We start from the raw sequence: 19,636 nt of genomic DNA, 5'->3' as shown, positions 1-19,636 counted from the left end.
CCAGCTGAGCTGTGCTGTCCACGTCCACCTGCCCAACACCCACATCTACAACCCAAAAATGCCCCAAACTGTAACTACAAACTATTTTGCTCTTCATATTCCAGACTCCTGAATCAAAAGCATTACTTACACTGAGGTGTACAAAATTTGGTGTTGCAACTCATGATTTAGAGAGGGTTGAGTGGACAGTTTATATTCATACAACTCTATAACAAAGTCCTTAAAGTGACAAGCTGTAAACTGAAATTTATCGCCTATGTCCTTACGTGGGAGGTCTGGTCGCATCAATGTGACCACGCAGGGCAGCAGCTCTGAGGCAGGAGACGCCTCCTCTGGTCGTGAGAGCCAGAAGATACACAGACATACACAAACACCTTTGTGTGTGTTTGTTTTCTGCCCCCAAAACAGATTTTCTGTTCTCCAGCCTTCCTGGGCCTGACAGGATTAGGAAGGTACTCAACAAAAGATGCTCAGAGACAAAAAACTAGCAGCAGTTATTGCTTTTCTTAACATCCCAGACCTGGGGCTGTCATAGGAACCACAGCAGATGAATTACACTGCAGTGAGTAAATCCCTTAAAACCAGGTAATGCTTTTGAAAATGGGCTGTGAATTCTGCCATTAACTTACACCACTCCACAACACACAAACGCTCTACTCTCCTGCTGTTTTACTTACCTCTCATCTGTATTTCTTGTCGCTCCCTCTCTTTCTTGGCTTGGATGGCAAGCAGGCGCCTGCTCTTCACAGCACTGATCATATCATCAGCTTCTATTTCTACCCGATGCTCCATTTTCATCATCTCGTTTTTTTTCTTCTCGTTTCTCCCCATCATATTCTCATCTTTCCCGTTCTCCTTGTTCTTGGCCACCATTTCTTTTCGCTTCTGCTTTTCCGCTCTCTTCTTGTCGTTCTCCTCCTTCAGGATGGCCAGGCGCTCCTTCCACAGCTCCACCGACGCCTGCTGCTTGGCCTCCACGTGGTCCTGCACCGAGTACGTCATCAGGATCCGGTGGCACAGCGCTCCGAGTATCCGTAACTTCTCCTCAGGAGTCAGCTCAAAGAACTCCGACGTCTCCAGTTTCTCCAAAAACTCATCCTGTACCTCGTTATCCTCGAAAGCTGCCGAATCCTTGCTTTCGTCTACGTTATCCGAGACCTCGCTTTCCTCCTGCACGTCGGACTTGCGCAGGCACAGGCGAACCAGCTCGGAAGCAGAATGCAGGGTAAGTGGTATTTCAGAAAGCTTCATTCCCAGCTCAGCATAATCTTCAGCAATTTCATCCTGCAGAAGGGTCTGCAAGAGAATGACCAGCACTCGGTTCAAATAGAGGAACCCTCCCTTTTCCGCACAAAGCGCTTCCATCAGGGAAACGGCCGTGATGGGATATTGAGCATCTGGCATCAACAACCCTGAGTAACAGCTCAGAAACTCCACCACCATGGCGACGTCCCCAAAGAGCGTGTTGGGGAGTCCTTCTGGAGTATCCACCAGTTTAAACGTAGGCAAGGCCTTCCCTTTGAGATCTTGGTCCTCGTATCTTTTCTGTTTTTCCAGTTTTTCCTTCATCTCCTTCTCCTTCCGCTCCTTTGCCCTCTCCTTCAGTTTCTCTTTCAGTTTCTCCCTTTTCTTCTTCATGTACTCCTTCCGCTGCTCCTCGGTCATCGTTGCCCATTTCTTCCTGTGCTCTAGGAGTTCGTAGCGTTTCTGTACCAACCCTCGCAGGTCCTCGGGGAGACGGGCTCGATCCTCATTGGAGAGCAGCCGGGCTGTTTTGGAGATGATGCAGGATAGAGCACTTTTTTTGTCCTCCCGGTCTTTGTTTTCTTTGTAATAGGCGATGAGATGGAGCGCGGCAGGAGGAAGATGCTTCTGGGGTTTGCTGGAAGACCTGGGGGTGCCTCCCGAATTCCTGGGAGTCCTGGACACCTTAGTGGTACCTTTGGCCATGTCCAGCAGTGTCATCTGTTTCATTTTCATCTTGGGGGTCTTCAAGCCTTTTCTAGGAGACTTCGATTTCCCCGATGACTTCTGCCCGTTCAGAACCCTTTTGCCTCTTTGCTTTTTGTCCAAGGATTTGTTGCTGCCCTTCCCCAGCCGGCTCCTCTTTGGAATGTGAAAGTTGGAACCAAGTTTAGCAGGTGACACAATTTTCATCACCTCTTCCAGCTCCTCTTTAGGACTTTTTGAATTCTTCGAGTTTTTCACCTTCAGCGGAGAGCAAATAATAGACTTCTCCAAATGCACGTGGCACCAGAGCGTGGGGCTCAGGGGCTGGCCCAGGGATGACCCATCAGCTTTGGGTTTCTTGGGCGGTTTTCTGTCTGGTGACCGAGAGCTCTTCCTCTTGGTTGAGGGGTTGAGAGTCATATACTAAAATTAAAGAAAGAATCATATTAATATTCAAAGGTAAAACGTTATCTAGATACTTTTCTGTCAATTATTTTTGCCCACGTTTAATGTATTTTTCCAATGAACAAGCAATACCTCAATACGTCAAGGGTAACCGGCTCCTGCAACGGCTTCCAATGTGCCGCGCTGTAGTCACTGCATTGGGCAAGGAGGTTTTTAGCCCATTCCTGAAACTTCACATTTCGCTTTATAAATTGAAACACTACAAGTTGTAAATGTTTCCTACTACATTACATGAAACTGCTTTGTTTCTACTGAAACGGTTGTAGGGAGGGGGATTGCCTGGAAAACACTGACGTTCATTTTAAAAACCATTCCTCCGCCTCCAGATTTCTTAGCGAGTCGTGTCGGGTTCTGTCGCACCCGGCGAAAGCTGCCGGAGCACAGAAACGGTGCGTGATGGGTCCAGAGACGGTCCCTGAACTGCCCGAAAGCAGCTGGAACAAAGGCGAGAGGATTCGGTTCTGAAGTAACGTCACTGGATACCTGATGCGTCTGGTTTAAAGGTGCTGACACAACCTCCCTGACGGCACCTTTGGCACCGACCAGTGCAACCCAGAGCCAACGAGACCGAGCTCAGGACTGCCTCAGCACCTCCAGCTCAGGTTCGGGATGCACCCAGAACACCAACTCATTTCAAGAAGTGAAAAATAAAATACAAAGATATAACCTTTAGATTATGGATAAAATTACCAGAAAACGGGCTGAAAATTTGAGATTCCTTAACAATAAATTCCAGAGTGGCAAGCATAGCAAAAGGTGCAAGTATCTGAGAAGCATTTAAGAACAGACATACACAAATGTGATCAAGTTAAAACTGCCATGGGAATATTCAGATTTTCTGGTTCTTCAAAGTTTTAGGAGCCTTCAATAGCCCATCACTACTGAAGATTTTCAAACGCGTCTGCATAACTTCATTCTACAAAAATTCTGTGTTAAAACCTCTGCTGAAGAGCGTTCCTGAAGCTGAAAGCATCCAGCACTGACAGAATTCAAACATATTACATCTAAAACTTCTCCTTTGCATTCAACCATCTCTTGCCAGAACACTCATTCTGGATTAATAAATTCTCCAGCCACTTCCCAGTATTTAAAAACTCCACATAAATTCAACCTACGCCAGATGGCAAATCCACCACCCCAAACACAAAGCTCAGGCCTCCTGTGAGGCAAACCAAGGATCCTACACTTATGTGTCTTTTCTTATTCTGAAGGCACCTCTGTCTGGCAGGGCACTGGGTATTTGTCCACCACCAGCAAAAACTTTAATTTCTTTTAGGGCAGGGACCCCAAACGCTACAGCAAGGGGAAACACCGAATTTATTTTTCCCTTTATGCAGATTTACGGGTGCCCAGAACAGTTCCCAGTAGCTCGCTAGAAATAGGTGTTCTCCTGAGGGAAAAGGGGCTATGGCAACGTCCTGCTTTTGTTAAAAACAAGATCAGTTCTCTTTTGGTGATTTTTCTGTCAGTTCAGTTCTTCTAGGTGCCGGTACTTTGCTGAGTTTTAGCCTGCACATTTTCCCTAGGATGCTGCACTCGGTGCTGATCAGAGACCAAGGGAATGCTGAAGAAGCTCATGTTTAGATTTATTACTATGGCAGCCAGCAAAGACTGGTAAGTTTTCCCCTGTTCCATTGTGAGAGGGGCGTGTTTGAGGAGGGGTGGATGAACAGGTGACCAGAACTGACCAACGGAGTATTCCACCCCATAATTGTCACACCCCCTATATAAGAGGGTGATCACGAGGGTCGTGCTCTCCTCGACCATGGTCGGCATCTGCAGAGGCCCCTGTCTGTCTGTCTGTCTGCCTGTGATCCACAGGCCTCAGGCCCTGCAGCTGCTGGAGCCGCCAGCTCCGCACACCCAGCTCTGCTGCTGGAGTGACACCAGCTCCACATCCAGCGCTCCAGACTGGGTTTGTATATTTTGTATATATAGTCTCTATTTATTAGTAGCATTAGTAAAACCCCTTAAAACTCTCCAACTTGAAGTCTAAGTCTCTCTTCCTTTCCCCTTATCTTTCTTATCATCTTTCCGATCTAAAGGAAAGGGGTGGCGGGAGGTAAAGGGAGCATCTGCCACAGTTCACTGCCGCCTTGCCTTCAACCTTGACAAGCAAGTACTTCTCCTGCAGCTCTAGAACAATGCCTGACAAAGATTGAGTCCACGAAAAAGTGAGTTTACTACATTAAAATCGTGCTTTCTACTCCCAAAGATGGATTGAAAACCAGAAAATGTCATGATAAGGCATTTACTTGATTAACAGTACATTTGGCTGGTTATTACAAAGGGCTGGAAAAAAAACCCATTGCTGCTACTTCTTCAATACGAAATTTGTGGTATCCAGCACCACACAAGAACCAAGAATCACAAGTCAAATACCTCCAGCTGTTGCACTGGAACCATGAAAATGGTCCAATAACTGACACTACTGGCTAAGAACTGGAGCTGTTCTGTTTGCCTTACACCTGGAAATCAGTCTTGACTTGTACACAAGTCACAGAATCACAGAATGGACTGGGTTGGAAAAGCCCTCAGAGATCATCCAGTCCAACCCTTGGTCCAACTCCAGTCCATTGACCAGATCATGGCACCAAGTGCCATGGCCAATCTCAGTTTAAAAACCTCCAGGTCGGTGAGTCCAGCACCTCCCTGGGCAGCCATTCCAATGCTGACCACTCTCTCTGCACAGAATTGCTTTCTAATCTCCAGCCTCAATTTCCCCTGGCAGAGTTGAAGCCCATGCCCCCTTGTCCTATTGCTGAGTGCCTGGGAGAAGAGCCCAATCCCCCCTGGCTAGAACTGCCCTTCAGGTCGTTCTAGAGAGTGCTGAGCTCACCTCTAAGCCTCCTCTTCTCCAGACTGAACAAGCCCAGCTCCCTCAGCCTCTCCCCATAGGGCTTGTGCTCAAGTCCCTTCCCCAGTCTTGTTGCTCTTCTCTGGACCCGCTCCAGCACTTCAATCTCTTTCCTGACTTGAGGGGCCCAGAACTGAACACAATACTCCAGGTGTGGCCTCCCCAATGCAGAGCACAGGGGAAGGATCACTGCCCTTGGCCTGCTGACCACGCTGGTTTGGATACAGGACAGGACACCATTGGCCTTCTTGGCCACCTGGGCACACTGTTGGCTCATGTTGAGTTTCCCGTCCATTAGTACCCCAGGTCCCTTTTTGCCTGACTGCTCTCCAGCCACTCTGTGCCCAGGTCATGTAAACTACTCGAAAAAACATCAAGAAAAGGCAGTTACACCTCAGATTTTCAAAGCAGATGAACGTTTCGGCTGTGCCACCTCCCAAAGGTCCATCTCCAAGAGTGGAACTTCCTGCTCCGCATCTCTCTGAGCTGATTTAAGGCTGGGACCACCAAACCCCGCACCCTGAGGGCTCTGCCCAGCCGGTTTGAAAGGGGGAACGGCTGAGAAAGCAAAGGAGATACCTGGAGGAATTCTTACCTTATGCGGGTCAAGCAAGAAGTCACTAAATTTACTCGGGAGGGAGTATTTCTTCACTAGTGCGTCCTCCACCACCCACGGGGCGTTCTCGCAGGTGCCGGCCCGCAGCGCGTTGTGCCGGATGAAGTACCGCAGGATCTCCTTGTTGGGAGGACGCTCGGTCCGCACCAAGCTGTCTGCCGGCACGTTGCTGATGATCTTTGAGACAACGGACAGACAGGCTGTTAACATTTCACTTCTAAACACGTCAGAAATACATAGCATGGAGCAAGGACCATTGTACTGCTTTCTGGCCAGACTCTTTGCTCTTTCGAAGCGCTCTTGGAAAGACTCAAACCAAACAGACCTTGCAGACTGAGATGCACGAGGAGATTCAGTCAGTCAAAAAAGTTTAACAAGTGAGTTTATGTTGCAGATTTCCAAATCTGCTGCTTTACCTCTGACCGTGCTCCAGCTTGTGTTTCCTACTAACTTAAAAGCTTTCACATATTGGTGTTTATTTGATTTTTTTCCCCGAGACCAGAGGAGTAATTCTGCCAGTGGCTCTCACTAAAGGGAGGTCAGCGCTGCCTCTCCTGGCAAGTTAGCAGATCATGAACCCCGAGCAGCAGAGCTGCGGAGCTTCCCAGCACAGTTCCCTGCGATGGAACGGGAGCAGCCGCTGCCGTCTGTTCCATTAACTGCCTGACCGAGATCAGTCGGCTAACAGCAACAACTCCAAAGCTACTGCAGCACTGTGACTCGGTGATTATTTAATTAAACTTGCATATTCACGTTATGATAGAAAGGACCTGAGCGCACAACCCACCTTATCTTCATTTTTCAGCTTGACATCGTATTTGTGCGGCAGGAATTTAGGTGGAACCCACTTCCTCTCTTCCTTCTTCAAAGACGTGGGAAGTTTCCGAGGAGACCTGCGCGCCCGATCGTCTGGTAAAGCGAGGAAAGGCAGGAAGGGTCTTAGGATTAGCCAAAAAAAGAGTTAAAGAATTCAGACGGTGGCTGGACTGGGTCCCCCACCCTTCGCTATCTATGCAGTGTTTGGTTAAACTAGAACATCACAAGGAAATCCCAAATGGGGATTTACAGATATCCTGAAGCCACAGGCTGGGAAGGGAGCCCCTGCACAGCTCTGGGGCGGCAGGTGACGCCTGCAGCAATCAAACCCATCTCTCTCCAGCAATCAAACCCATCTCTCTCCAGACAATCAGCTGGAACTCCCCATGCACAGGGAGAACATCCCAAGAGCTGATGAGGAGCAGGGTTCCCAAACCGCTGGGAGCCCGGCTCTCTCTGCTGTGCCATATTTGAAATGATTCTACGGGAGAAATTACTGACTCTAATTAACTTTTAAAATCACTTTGGTAGCCATTAAGTGCTTTACAGTTACAAGCCCTGTGTGTATGGGCTGGTTTAGCTGTAGATGTTAAGCATGCTCACACAACCAGACTTTATTCTCAGGAGAGATGGAGCTGAAAGAACACAAAGGCATCATATTTCTTGCCAGCTGATGTTGAGTTTATTATTTCTACGTTCAGGATGCAAACGCTAATAATTTAAGACAAAATCCAAGTTTATGTAAGAAAGCAACTCCCAAATGTTTTTATCTTTGTGGCTCTGACTCAAGGAAAGCACTAAAGCACGTTAGATGAGAATAATTACCTCCTAAGTATACACAGAATACAAGTAGATGCTAGACCAAAGTCAGACTTAATAATATCATATATATATATATGTATCACTGTCACACTGTAAGCCCCATAGTGTTACAAGCCTCAGCAGCATTAGAGCTCACGTGGTATAAAATCAAGTTGTGCCCCTGCCTCCAGCCCTTCCAAAATTGGCCGTCTCGGCTGGAACAGGTCACGGGCACTCCGGGCTCAATGTGCAGCCTCTCTCCACACAGTTTTTCTTTAAAATAACCCCCCTCGAATGTCACGACAGCAACAGCGCATGTGAAAGCAGCCAAATCCTCTCATTGGAAGTTGGGCGAGATCTAACTTCTGCACTTTGGCTCCACGTTTGTGATTAAAAGATCTTAGTTCGAAAACACTGAGCGATGTTTTTCTGCTCAACAGCACCATGGAAGTCGCACACAAGACACCTCAAGCTCTGTAACAGATCTCCCTCGAGGCCTCTGAAGTGGCCAAACACTGTGCGTGGCAAGTTCATATTTAAGAAATAACAAGGTGCTGCTTAGTTCTGGCTCCGACTTTGAAGGACTCGGTTACAGCTCCTCAGCAACAGGCCTGGAAGCGGTTGCTCCCTCTGTGATTTCATCTCTGCATTCTACAAACAGGGATGACTTCACTGAATTGCACCAAACAGAACCTGGATACTCAGTGGGGACAGGGGGAGAAATCACTCTCCATCCCTTGCTGAAGTTATTTTACAAAGAGCATACTTCATTTGTTGTTGCAGTTCCAAGTGCAGCTCAAGCTGCAGAACCTGCACCATCCACGCTCAGGAAAAAACACCCTTTCCTCTCACTTCTGTGGATTCCCCAGAATTTGCTCCCTAAGCAACGTAAACCACAAACCCGCTCCAGACTGCGCACATGATGCGATAAAGCCGGTATAAAGCTGTCTTTTCAGCTTCTGAAGCACAGCAGACTGCTCACCAGAGGGACTGAAGCGCTTGCTCCGCTCCTTTTTTCACAAACATCATCAGCAAGTTCATCACGAGCATCAGCGCAGAGGCCTTGGGAACTCTGCCCCACGCAGAGCCCGTTACCGCTCACCTGTGCAGGGACCCCCCCGTATGACCGGTGCTCAAGTATGCGGGTTATCAGAAAGCAAAAGTCAAACGAAGCCCGGCCAGGTGCCTCCCGAGACCGCGCAGGGGCTCCCGCAGCTGCAGCTCAGGGCCTGAACCCGCTCAATCTAACCAAGTCCTTACGGCTCCTGTAGGACGCTGTGTAAACGAACAAACACTATGTCGTGTTTTTAACGAACTCTGAAATACAGATTCAGGAATGAGTTCACTATGAACCTGTGTTCTGCTATAGCCCAGAATATAAAACCATCAGCAACAAAATAAATGCATAAAAGGACAAGAGTTAAAAGAACGAGTGCTCACTGCTTTTGTTAGGACTCAGGGAGCATCTCTGATTTGAAAATGTCCATGTCCACCTTTTACCAAGTGGGCTGAACATCTGGTCAATGAGTATTTTTGAAGTAAAAGGTACCTGCCCTGCCTTTTATGAGGTAGTTTGAGAACCAGCGCTTAATTAAACATAAAAACCGCGCATCAGTCCCTCTCCAAGCGCCACTGCTGTTTCAGAGGATGAGTATAAGGCCACATTGTTCCTGCAACACTTTGCCTTCCTGGTTTTACAAAGCACTTCAGTGAAGTCTGAACAGCTCATCACATTTCCCAGTACTGATCGGGAACACTGACCAGTATTAAGTTTGGGTCTAGAGCCTGAGAGAACTTGTTTTCTACTCCCGACTCTGTTCACTGAGCTGATCGCAGTTTCCTTTTCTCCACACACCTTCCCCAGGTTTTAGTGGCTATTCACAAGCAGAAACAGTTTATTACATCGACATGCCTTTAAAATTAAGCGGTCCAGATGACAGCGATGCTGCAGGGTTGTTTTTTGTTTGTTTTAAAATGCTTTTCGAAATCTCTTTTAAACAATCTCGTAATTCCATTCCTAAGAAGTTACACAGGACGCAAAACTACTTTTGTTTCCCCTCTTTCACCAGCACCTTCTCAGAGTCAAGAAAAGCCCTGCACATCCCCGGCGAGTCCTGCAGCAGCGAGGAACAGATATGGAAGAGGGGAGCACAGTTCCAAGCATGCGTTATTTGGAACCCTTGGAAAAGAAATGATCTGCATCTTTCTGCATTGATTTTGTCTCAGATTTTGACAACTGGGAAGGGGATAAACCAAAATAAAAAAATCATTTATTTCTTATGTTAACTGGGGACACGAAAGAAAACTAAAGCTTGTCTGTGACAGAAGAGGCTTTAGAACTCGAGATGTTTATTGTTTATCCTGAGGGTGATCATCACAGCAGAATGTGGCAATCCTGCAGGAACCGTTGCTGTTCGACCCCTGCTTTCTTCTTTTTACATACACTTGTTATACTTTCAAAGCTTCTACATTTCGGGCATAGCTTTTGCTATTAAACCCCAGTACGACAGCACATTTTCTGCTTTAAAACAGGCCAGGGCAGCTGAAAGCCATCAGCACTGATGTGCCACCAACAGTGACAATGCCAGGATTTTCAGGACATGGCACTATTCGAACGTCCTGTCCAACGCTCCCAGCCCAGCCCCAACACCTGGATTCAAACACTGACTTCCAGGTGTCTTAGTACTTACTCAGACTTTCCCTCCTGTTGTCATCCTCCTTCAGGGTCCCCTCCTTCTGGTTGTCCTGGGTGCCCTGGCCTGAGTTCTCCTTATCGCTGGACGGGGAATCACAGGCACCCTCCGATTTCTTTTCCGACATCTCTTCCTCACCTTTCTCCAGGGGATGTATCTTCACAACTTTCACGGGCAGCATTTTCTCCTTACCAACCTGCATGGAATGAAAACCGAACCTGAGCCAGACACGCAAATTAACAAGCTTTAACACCGTGAATTAACGAGTTTTAACATCGTGAGGGAGGAAAAAAGCAACCAAGACGACCTACAAACCATAATTTGGCAAAACGCTTCATTCACATCCTCCTTGAGAGAAGCTCATGGTCCCTCTCATGAAACAACTACAGGATTTCTTGCTATTCCTCCTACCTGGATGTTTTGTACAAATCACTAAGAGACAAGTGCCAGCTTTTCCAGAGTTTACCCTGCTGCTTTTTCAGCCCAAGGACAGAGAGAGAGTGTGTGTGTGTGTGTGTGTGTGTGTGTGTGTGTGTGTGTGTGTGTGTGTGTGTGTGTGTGTGCACACGAGGTGCCTCAGCAGCAGCCCCCGCTGAGACAACGGATCCTGACCAGCGTGCTAACAGAGAATATCTCATAACCTTCCTTTATTTTTAAAAAGTGTGAGCTTTCCCCATCATTCCCAGTTTTGGAGGGAATTTTCTAATCATTTGAGCATCATCAGCAGTTTGTATATAAGCAGTTGGCTTCAAGCTGCGTTGGTTTAAGACCCCTGCTCCTTCTGGGAACACGTTAGATGAAAAGACTACGGCAGACTACAATTTTTAACTTCTTTTAATTAAAATATGTATTTTTAAATATATTTAAATATATACACAGACCACCAAATATTTAAGCCAGGGCTGCCAAACTCCTTTTCACTGGGGGCCACATCAGCCTCAGGGTTGTCTTCAAAGGGCTGAAGGTAATTTGAGGCCTGTATCAATGTAATGACTCTTTCATTTACACAGTCCTAAAATTACATTTGGCAATCCCAAGGCTGATAAAAATGAGTCTGACACCCCTGATTTGAGCAGCGTAACACATGTATCTCTATTCCCCCCCCAACATGGATCAGTCATCTCTCTCTTGCCATCACTATGGGTCACCCATGTGTTTCTGCTTCCAGAACCGTTTTGCGTTCAAACGCTGGTGCTGCCACTGGGATTCAATAGAAAAGAAATTCTCACCAACTTTCTGACAATGCAAGCGGGTAACACATCCTTCCCGTCTCCTGCCCTCAGATATCCAAAATTAGCTCCGGGATAAAATGGAAACCAGATCCTCACCTCAAAGTCACACTCTTCTCCCACTGCAAACTTGGTCATGATCTCCAGCCAAGCCGCATCCACCAGCTTCTCCAAAGACACGGTGTTGTGGTGCACGATCTCCAGCACCAGTTTCTCATACCAGATGGGGAACTCCTCCTTCAAGCTGAGCAAGCACATAAGAAATTCTCATTATTCAGGGAATAAAAGCCAAAATGCAAAGCAGCTCCCATGTCGCAATTCCCGACGTTAACAGCAGGACAATGTTCGGGGCAGATGCCACATTCACATGCAAACACCCCAGGGTCTCTGCCGCCCTCCCCTGTACCCACCAAGGTCACTGGCTGTCCTTGTCCTGCCCCGAAAGAGCATCCTGAGGGTTCCAGCGGTGCTGGGGAGCCCATTCCTGCTGGTTATTGCTCCCTCCCTAGTAGATGTTAAATATATTTCAAGACCACGTCATTATTCTGGGGCTTGTTAGTTTAAATTCTTGTTTCCAACAATAACACGATGCTGATAGAGGTTTAGCATTCCTTCCAAGCAGACTGCTGCCACAGTGAAGACAGAGACAGGCTTCACAACCACATTAACTTCCCAGAGAGGAACATTTTGTGCGTTTCACCATCATCTTCAAACGTTTTCATTCCAAGAGAAAGGACTGCTACAAGTTTGTCTGACTGACTTTATCTTTCTAAAGAATCAGGTCAGTCACCTGCCAGCAGCACCATGAAATGTACTGCATAACGCGTTCTGGCCAAAAAGTGAAGTCCGCTTCAAGTTACCGCAAGGAGGAACGAACTATTCCATTTTTCCAAGCCCAGTTTAGCTGCCCAGACTCAGGGGTCCCTTGCTGACAGCCCTCAGCTGTGCCTGCTGCTCTGCAACTGCCACCAACAAATTTATCCCTTTAATGAGCTTTTTTTATTCAGACTCGTGTCAGGTAATAAAGCTGCCAGGAAACTGCCTGGGAAGTTTTAATCCCATTTCAAAGATACAAAACCAAAATCTCATTTCACAGAGTTTTTTTTTCCACATTTAGAGCCACTACAGCTAAATTTCTTGAGAAAACTTCCATTTATATTTCATTTACATTTCTTAACGTCTTCAGAAGTGAGCAACCAACCCAACAGTGTTAAGCAAAAGTAAGTGACACCAGAGCAGTGATCTGTGAGTCAGGACTTACAGCCCAGCTCAGGACGGGCCCTGCAGCCGCCCCCCAACCCAAAGGGCGGGTTTCTCCTTAGGCTATTAACTCTGTGATATTGCCAGTTAATCAGAAACGTGGATGCTCCATGGCAGAGGCAGCAGCAAATTTCACCTCTCAGGCAGAGCTGCTGAATCTCTCCCATTTAAATCAGGGTCATCAGTTCACAGAACAGAGAAACATGCTGTTTGTTTGGCATAATTCATATAATTTTGTAATCACAAAGCTGGCTGAGCCAAGGACTTGCACCTTTATGGAAAATCCTGTCTCTGCAGCCACCCCAATGGTCTCAGATGGGACATGGGGCAAGAGGGGGGTCAGGGACACCGGCACTGGGTGGGCTGGCAGAGTAATGAATGACTTGCTGGTTTCCCTTTGGTCTTTATTGTTTCAAGTCAACGCGATCCCCAAAACCTCACCCTAAAATAATCTTTCTTATTTAGTACAACTGATTCCAACGCAGATCTGGAAAAAATAATGACAGCTGTGGACCTGGCTGATGTGAAACACTCCAATGGTCCCTCTTTACTGCATTTGCACTTTAGCTCCTTCAAGATTTTTTTCCCTCTGAAAAATTCCCACCGCTCAAGGTGCTTTAAAATATGCCAAGCACCATATGCTGAACTATTTTAGGTCAAGTAATACTGAGATACAGCACTGAATAAGTGCACCACTCCACTGCAGTAGTGATGGCATCAAATTTGGACTTAATTTGCTTTCATCACCAGAATCCCCAGATCTACTTACAGTCAGTAAAAAAACCACCCTAATTAACTCACCTCATCAAGCAGCAATCTCTTACCCCACATGCACCCAAAGCTTGAGGACGGACACACACCAGTTCCTTCCCTGGTACTTACAGCTCGGCCACCTCCTGCTCCTCCTCCCAGGCCTCCTTGTGGGTCAGTTGGCTGCTCCCGGTGCTTTTGCACGTCCAGATGCGCTCGCTGTATCTCTCTAAACGTGCTTCATACTCTCTGGAGAAGCGGCAGCTCAGGAAAACAGGATTTTTGTGGTGGAGAGCATCATCACGGTAGCGCAAGACAATCGAATTCAGTTAAAACTGTACTATTGGGGCACACAAAGGCTGAGGATGGCGACGGCACAGCGCGACCCTGCGTGTACCGAGGCGATGCTGCACTAAATGCCATCAGTTTTCAGGCCAGGATGCACCAGAGCTTTCTGCAGCTGGAAAGCCCGTCCTGTTCCATACCGGGACAGGAGCCACAGCCCCACCAGTTCAGTTTGGTGGCATTGCTAAGCTACTTTTCAGCTTTTCCAGCCTGATTCATTGGAAAATCCCACTCACAATATCACAAGCACACGCAGGAGCTGTTGCAGGAACTGCCGTGGAATGCTCAACAGTAACTGCTGGGGAACTGCTACTCCGAGTGCCCTAGGGCGGTGTTACAGACTCTAGGCAGAAATTACCAGTCTACCCGGTACCCCAAATCTTTTGAGGAAAAAACTCAGCAGCTTTGAAACGGGAATCACTCCAAAGGCCGCGTCCCTGTGGGTACAACCAGAGCAGTGCGTGTGTGAGCACATCATGACCCTTCTTACCAACTGCGTCCTCAAGGTGCAGCTCTCCTGCCCTCAGGGTTATGAGGTGCCCGGGTGAGGCTCTGCGAAGCGGGGAGCACAGTGAATTACAGCGTTCGCTCCTGTTGGCAGCACCCCTGGCTGTGCTGCACACACCTAAGCCCTAATTAACCACCACTGAAAACAGACAGAAGCTACTTCACACTTTCTACGGATAGCACACATACAGGAACAACTATCAGAGAAGCTGGCACAGTGTAAATCCACACCAAGCCACGCTGTGGCAGCCTGCTCAAGTTGCCATATGCTTACCGGTGGTAATTTAAGTGGAGAAAACACAACAGAGGCGAGAAAAGCACCTTTCCCTGCTCCTCGAGTGTGCGGAAAGCACAAAGCAGGTCCCTGTGGCAGCACCGCGGTGACAAGTCTCGCTGGGATGGCTCCACGTTCCCGCGAGGCCGAGTCAGCAGCCACAGCGCAGCGCCCGCTGCAGCCTGTCCATGCTTTGTGCTGCAAGGAAATCTTAGTGCAACTAACCTAATTTTTTAAATTATTGTTTATTTTTTAAGATTCCTATTAGGAAGCCAAGACAACTCCAACAAAGCCAGTTTTCTTGGACGTTTCTTCACAGCCCCATGAGAAAGCAGCTGCACTGTGGCTGTTGACGCACAGGTACGTTCCAGCCCCCAAAACAGACGCAGAAACAGGTTCCAGAGGGTCGCCCCAGAGATCCCGCTGCCTGGAAAAGCTCCTGAAACCACGGAGAAGTCCCGCAGTTCCATCCTCCCTCACCCAGCCCGGAGCCTCCTGGCCTGTTCTGACCCTCCCTGAGGCCTCCAAGATGCTCAGGTTTCCATGGAAACCAGCAGCGCTCCAGGGCAGGAGGGGCAGGCACAGCCTCAGGAGCTCAGCTGCACCATCCTGCACCATCGGCCGCACCAGAATTGCTATTGGAGTAAAATTTTGTAGCAATGCTAAGCTGTGAAATAAAAAAAAAAAAAAAAAGAAAACAAGAGCCTTCAAACAAGAAGCCAGGAGTCTTCCTCATATTTACAGCAATTATCCACTTTAAGAACAACTAAATTGCGACCATAATACTATTGCTTCCTCTGCCTTTCCTGCAGAAGGAAGATTTAAAAGCAAATTCAGCCCTTTCAGGAACCTGAAGAGCCAGGGTGGCACAGTCCCTGCCCCGTGCCCTCCCCTCGTCCCCTGCGTCACCTCCGTGTCCCTCCTGGACTCGCAGCTGTGACACGAGTGCTACGGAAAAGGCACCTTTTTAGGGTTCAGCACATCGCCTGAATAACTTCAACAGCATAACTATAAATAAGTCTTTGAGATACAGCTAGGAAATAAAACTACGGTCTTCCCTCCTACATTTAGCAACTTTCTTCTCTCTAGACTTGTGAGGAGATTCCTTTCCTTCCAGCAAGGACAGCAAATAAATGCTCATTTTCAGTTGAAAAATAATTGAAAGACATGGTTTTTCCAAACACCGTTTCCCATGCTAACACAAGCATTTTCCCCACAACTCTTCCCCTCCTGGTACACACCTATAAGAACAAGCTCAACCTCACCCTATCAGGACTCATATTTTTCAGCTCAACATGGAATTTCAAAGCATCAGGCACAGCAGTTTCCCTGTCCAGCTCAGCTCTGCAATGCAATTTAACCCCCTGTCGCGGGTCAGCTCAGCGCACGCTGCCCCCGCGGCCGCTCCGTCCCCAGCGCCCTCACCCTGTGCTCTGATCCAAACCAGGTCCTGCTCTGATACCCTGGGTGAGCACACAGCCAAAACACAGGAGAACGCTTTTGCAAAGCTTCCTATAGCTCAAACTTTCCACTACACATACACTATTTGTCCTTTCCACTCAGACTGGAAACAAACCCAACACATTTCAGGCTGTTGAGCGGGTCTGATCCAGGACACGAGTGCGGGCACAGTGCCGTGCCATAACTGACCATCCACACAGCCGAGCTGCCACCGCCACCGATTCCCAACACAATAACAAATAAAAAATCCTGGACACCAGCTACTTGCGAACATTCCCCCAAAAGCCACGAATAACACACACGCTAAAGTAAACAGACGACTACCCACAGTGTAACAGTTAATACATCACATCTGTTTGCATGCGCTGAAGAACACTCCATGGGGAAAGGCAAAAAGAGTTACTTTAGCAACAAGGGACTCAAAGGAAAACCTTTAAAAGCAAACAAGGTAACCACTGCACAAGAGGACTATTAGGCAGATACAAAATTTACTTCTTCCTGGGTTATTGATGCTCTCCCAGCAATTACTATCAACTCCAAAATAGCTTTGGAGTATCTTAATTGTTTCCACTTGTATTAGCTAAGAAGGCAAACTTATCAGGAAGGTGGGTACTTTATAAGACACTAGTCCCTGCGCGGGTGGAAAAGTTGCCCTATGTGTATATATACATATATATATACACATACATATACATGTATATATATCTATATATAAAATCATAGAATTATTTTGGTTGGAAGAGACTCTCAAGATCATTGAGTCCAACCATAACCCAGCCCTGGCACTGACCCATGTCCCTGAGAACCTCATCTACATGTCTTTTAAACACCTCGGGGTGCTCAACATATATATAAAATAATTCTATATTTTATATTTTTATATATATATCTATAGATGTAGAGCATGACACGACTGTGCTTTGGTGCTGCCATCTTTCAGCCAGTTAGACTGGCTGATCTCACAGTGAAGATGTGAACAGCCTTCACCTTGCACACTAATTCCTCTTGTACTCCGTGCTCCTTACTGTACAAAAACACCAGCAGCCAGCAAGCCTTTGTCTGGGGAGGAAAACAACACAGCCTCCCAAACCGTAGACTGCTGGCTGAAGGAAAGCCTGGGCTGGAACAGGCCACCCCTGCCAGCACGAGGTGGTCACCTCTCCAAACCCAGCACCCTCGAGCTGCAGCAGCTCCAACGCTGGAGCAGAATGAGCCGCTCACCAGGGAATACATCCTGGCTTTTGGTAGACACCAAATGCTCAGTGCACGTCCCACAGACCTGGTGCACAGGTGACATAAACCAGACAAGACTGTACCATCTGTGAAATGATGACCTGGGGGTGTTGGTCAACAGCAGCTGAATGAACCAGCGTGTGCCCAAGTGGCCAAAAAGTGTCCTGGCTGGTACAGCACTGGTGTGGCCAGCAGGCCCAGGGCAGTGACCGTCCCTGTGCTGGGAATGGGGAGGCCAAACCTCGAATTCTGGCGGCAGTTTTGGGCCCCTCATGCCAAGAAAGGTCTTGAGGTGCTGGAGCGAGTTGAGAGAAGGGAATGGAGCTGGTGAGGGGCTGGAGCACAAGTGTGATGGGAGCGGCTGAGGGACCTGGGGGGTTCAGCTGGAGAACAGGAGCTGAGGGGAGACCTTCTGATCTCTGAACTGCCTGAAAGGAGCTTGGAGCCAGGGGGGTCGGGCTCTGCTCCCCAGGAACAAGCGCCAGAAGCAGAGGAAACGGCCTCAAGTTGCACCAGGGGAGGTTGAGGTTGGATGTGGGGAACAATTTCTTCCCCAAAGGGCTGTGGGGCATTGGAACAGGCTGCCCAGGGCAGTGCTGGAGTCACCATCCCTGGAGGGTTGGACAGACGGACATGAGGTTCTCAGGACATGGGGCAGTGCCAGGGGTGGGTTATGGGTGGACTCCATGATCTTGAGGGTCTCTTCCAACCAAAATGTTTCTGAGATTCCACATGCCTGACACCTCACACAACTCAGAGCAGATCCCAGAGCTCCAGACTGAGTGCTCAGTGATGCCCATCCCCATCGCTCCCTCCCAGTCAGGTATCATGAGCCTAAAGCTTTGACAGGACACAACGGGCTCTACACAGCACAGTTTCTCTTAAAAGGTTTTTGGGGATCTGGCAGTCGCAGGACACCAAATAAAGCTCCGAATAAACATCAGACCCAAATAAAGACCTGAGCTCCACTGAGCAGCCCATCCCTGTGCCCAGTGCTGCCCAGCCCCTGGGCAGACAGCTCAGCCCAACCAGCCCCATCCACAGCTGCACACCCTGGCCAAGGAAAACCAAAAGACTCTTAAAAACTTTTTAAGTCTTTCAAATACCCCATTCGTAGCTGTGCAGGGCAAGAACCTGTACACCCTGTAGGGGAAGAGCTGATCAATAGTTTTTCAAGGGAACTCGGGTACTGCTCAGCACAGCCTATCCACAGGCCACGCCACCCACAAAAGCCATTCCTCTGCGCCACCTAGGACAGACACAAGTGACCAAAAAAACCAGCGCCAAGTCTTCCTTAGGTAACAGATCCCTCCAACTTACTCATGTGCACTTTTCTGTTCCACTTTTTGCCTGTTACACAGTCAACAAAGCAAGATAGAAAAACCAAACATCGCTTAGTTTCTCCTTTTAGCTTCATGACCTCTACCTGCCAGGACGAACTTTCTAGAACATGCTGGGCTGTCCATGTCCCCCGGCACCCCATGCAGTGTTTCTGCAAGAGAAGAGCATCTGTCCAGAACCTCAGCACTTGCTTCCTTCTGACCCTGCAGCTGCCACCATCCCCTCTGAGGATGAGAAACCATCCTCTTCTCCTCTAATGTTAATACCCTCCAGTGTCTGCAGAAACATGCCCTGCAGCTACTCACAGATCCACTTGAGCCACACCAAAAAGTCACATCTTCTCTCACAAAAGCAGTAATTAGGATTAAACTCCCTCTTTTTGTTCACTGAGGGTTCCTCATACTGAAAGTGAGAGAACGAGTCTCCGCCTCATCAGACCAGACGGATGACTGAGCTACTTTCAGTTTGCACACGCCACAAGAGCAGGTATTTGAGTCACAGACTGGATGCTTTAAGTTAAAATACTGCTAAAAAGCAAGTATATACACACTCTCCAGTCTCATTTTATTGGGCTGAATGCACTAGCAATGTCTATCTGCACTCAGATAGGCATTTCCTCCTCTAGACCTGCCTAACCCTTCCTAGAGGCTTTCACTGAGTGCTCCTCGCACTGAGGTAAGGAGACCCTCTCCAGTACGGGGTCTGTACAAGTTCTAGAGTCCCTTTGTCTTCCACACCCCGAGATCTCTGAGGTATGTTCCCATATTCACGCATTCCCGCCTCACTTCCCACCCTCAGTTCTTGCGGTTTTGATCCTTTTAACACAAGCAACAAGCCAGCAGTTTGCAGGGGAGGGCGCACAGGTCCCGACCCTGCCGGCCCACCCGGCCCCGCACACCCCGGCTGCACGCGGGCTGTGACACGCGGGCTGTGACACGCGGGCTGTGACACGCGGGCTGTGACACGCGGGCTGTGACACGCGGGCTGTGACACGCGGGCTGTGACAGTCGCCCACCCACGTCCTGCCGCTCGGGGACC

General features: G+C 48.3%; 1 protein-coding gene across 1 annotated transcript in view; it reads right to left on the bottom strand.

The window, feature by feature from the left end:
- Positions 1 to 19,636, bottom strand: part of BAZ1B (bromodomain adjacent to zinc finger domain 1B) — a 53,464-nt gene that overhangs the window by 32,967 nt on the left and 861 nt on the right. Inside the window, exons 2-7 of the mRNA XM_065853231.2 lie at positions 13,570 to 13,686; positions 11,527 to 11,671; positions 10,196 to 10,394; positions 6,676 to 6,797; positions 5,868 to 6,065; positions 678 to 2,373 (exon numbers count right to left, since the gene is read on the bottom strand). Of these exons, the coding sequence (XP_065709303.1) occupies positions 678 to 2,373; positions 5,868 to 6,065; positions 6,676 to 6,797; positions 10,196 to 10,394; positions 11,527 to 11,671; positions 13,570 to 13,686 (2,477 nt within the window). The remainder of the gene's footprint in view (positions 1 to 677; positions 2,374 to 5,867; positions 6,066 to 6,675; positions 6,798 to 10,195; positions 10,395 to 11,526; positions 11,672 to 13,569; positions 13,687 to 19,636) is intronic.

This window comes from Patagioenas fasciata, chromosome 19 (assembly GCF_037038585.1).
Source record: "Patagioenas fasciata isolate bPatFas1 chromosome 19, bPatFas1.hap1, whole genome shotgun sequence".
Classification (NCBI taxonomy): domain Eukaryota; kingdom Metazoa; phylum Chordata; class Aves; order Columbiformes; family Columbidae; genus Patagioenas; species Patagioenas fasciata.
This window is presented reverse-complemented; position numbering and strand designations above follow the sequence as displayed.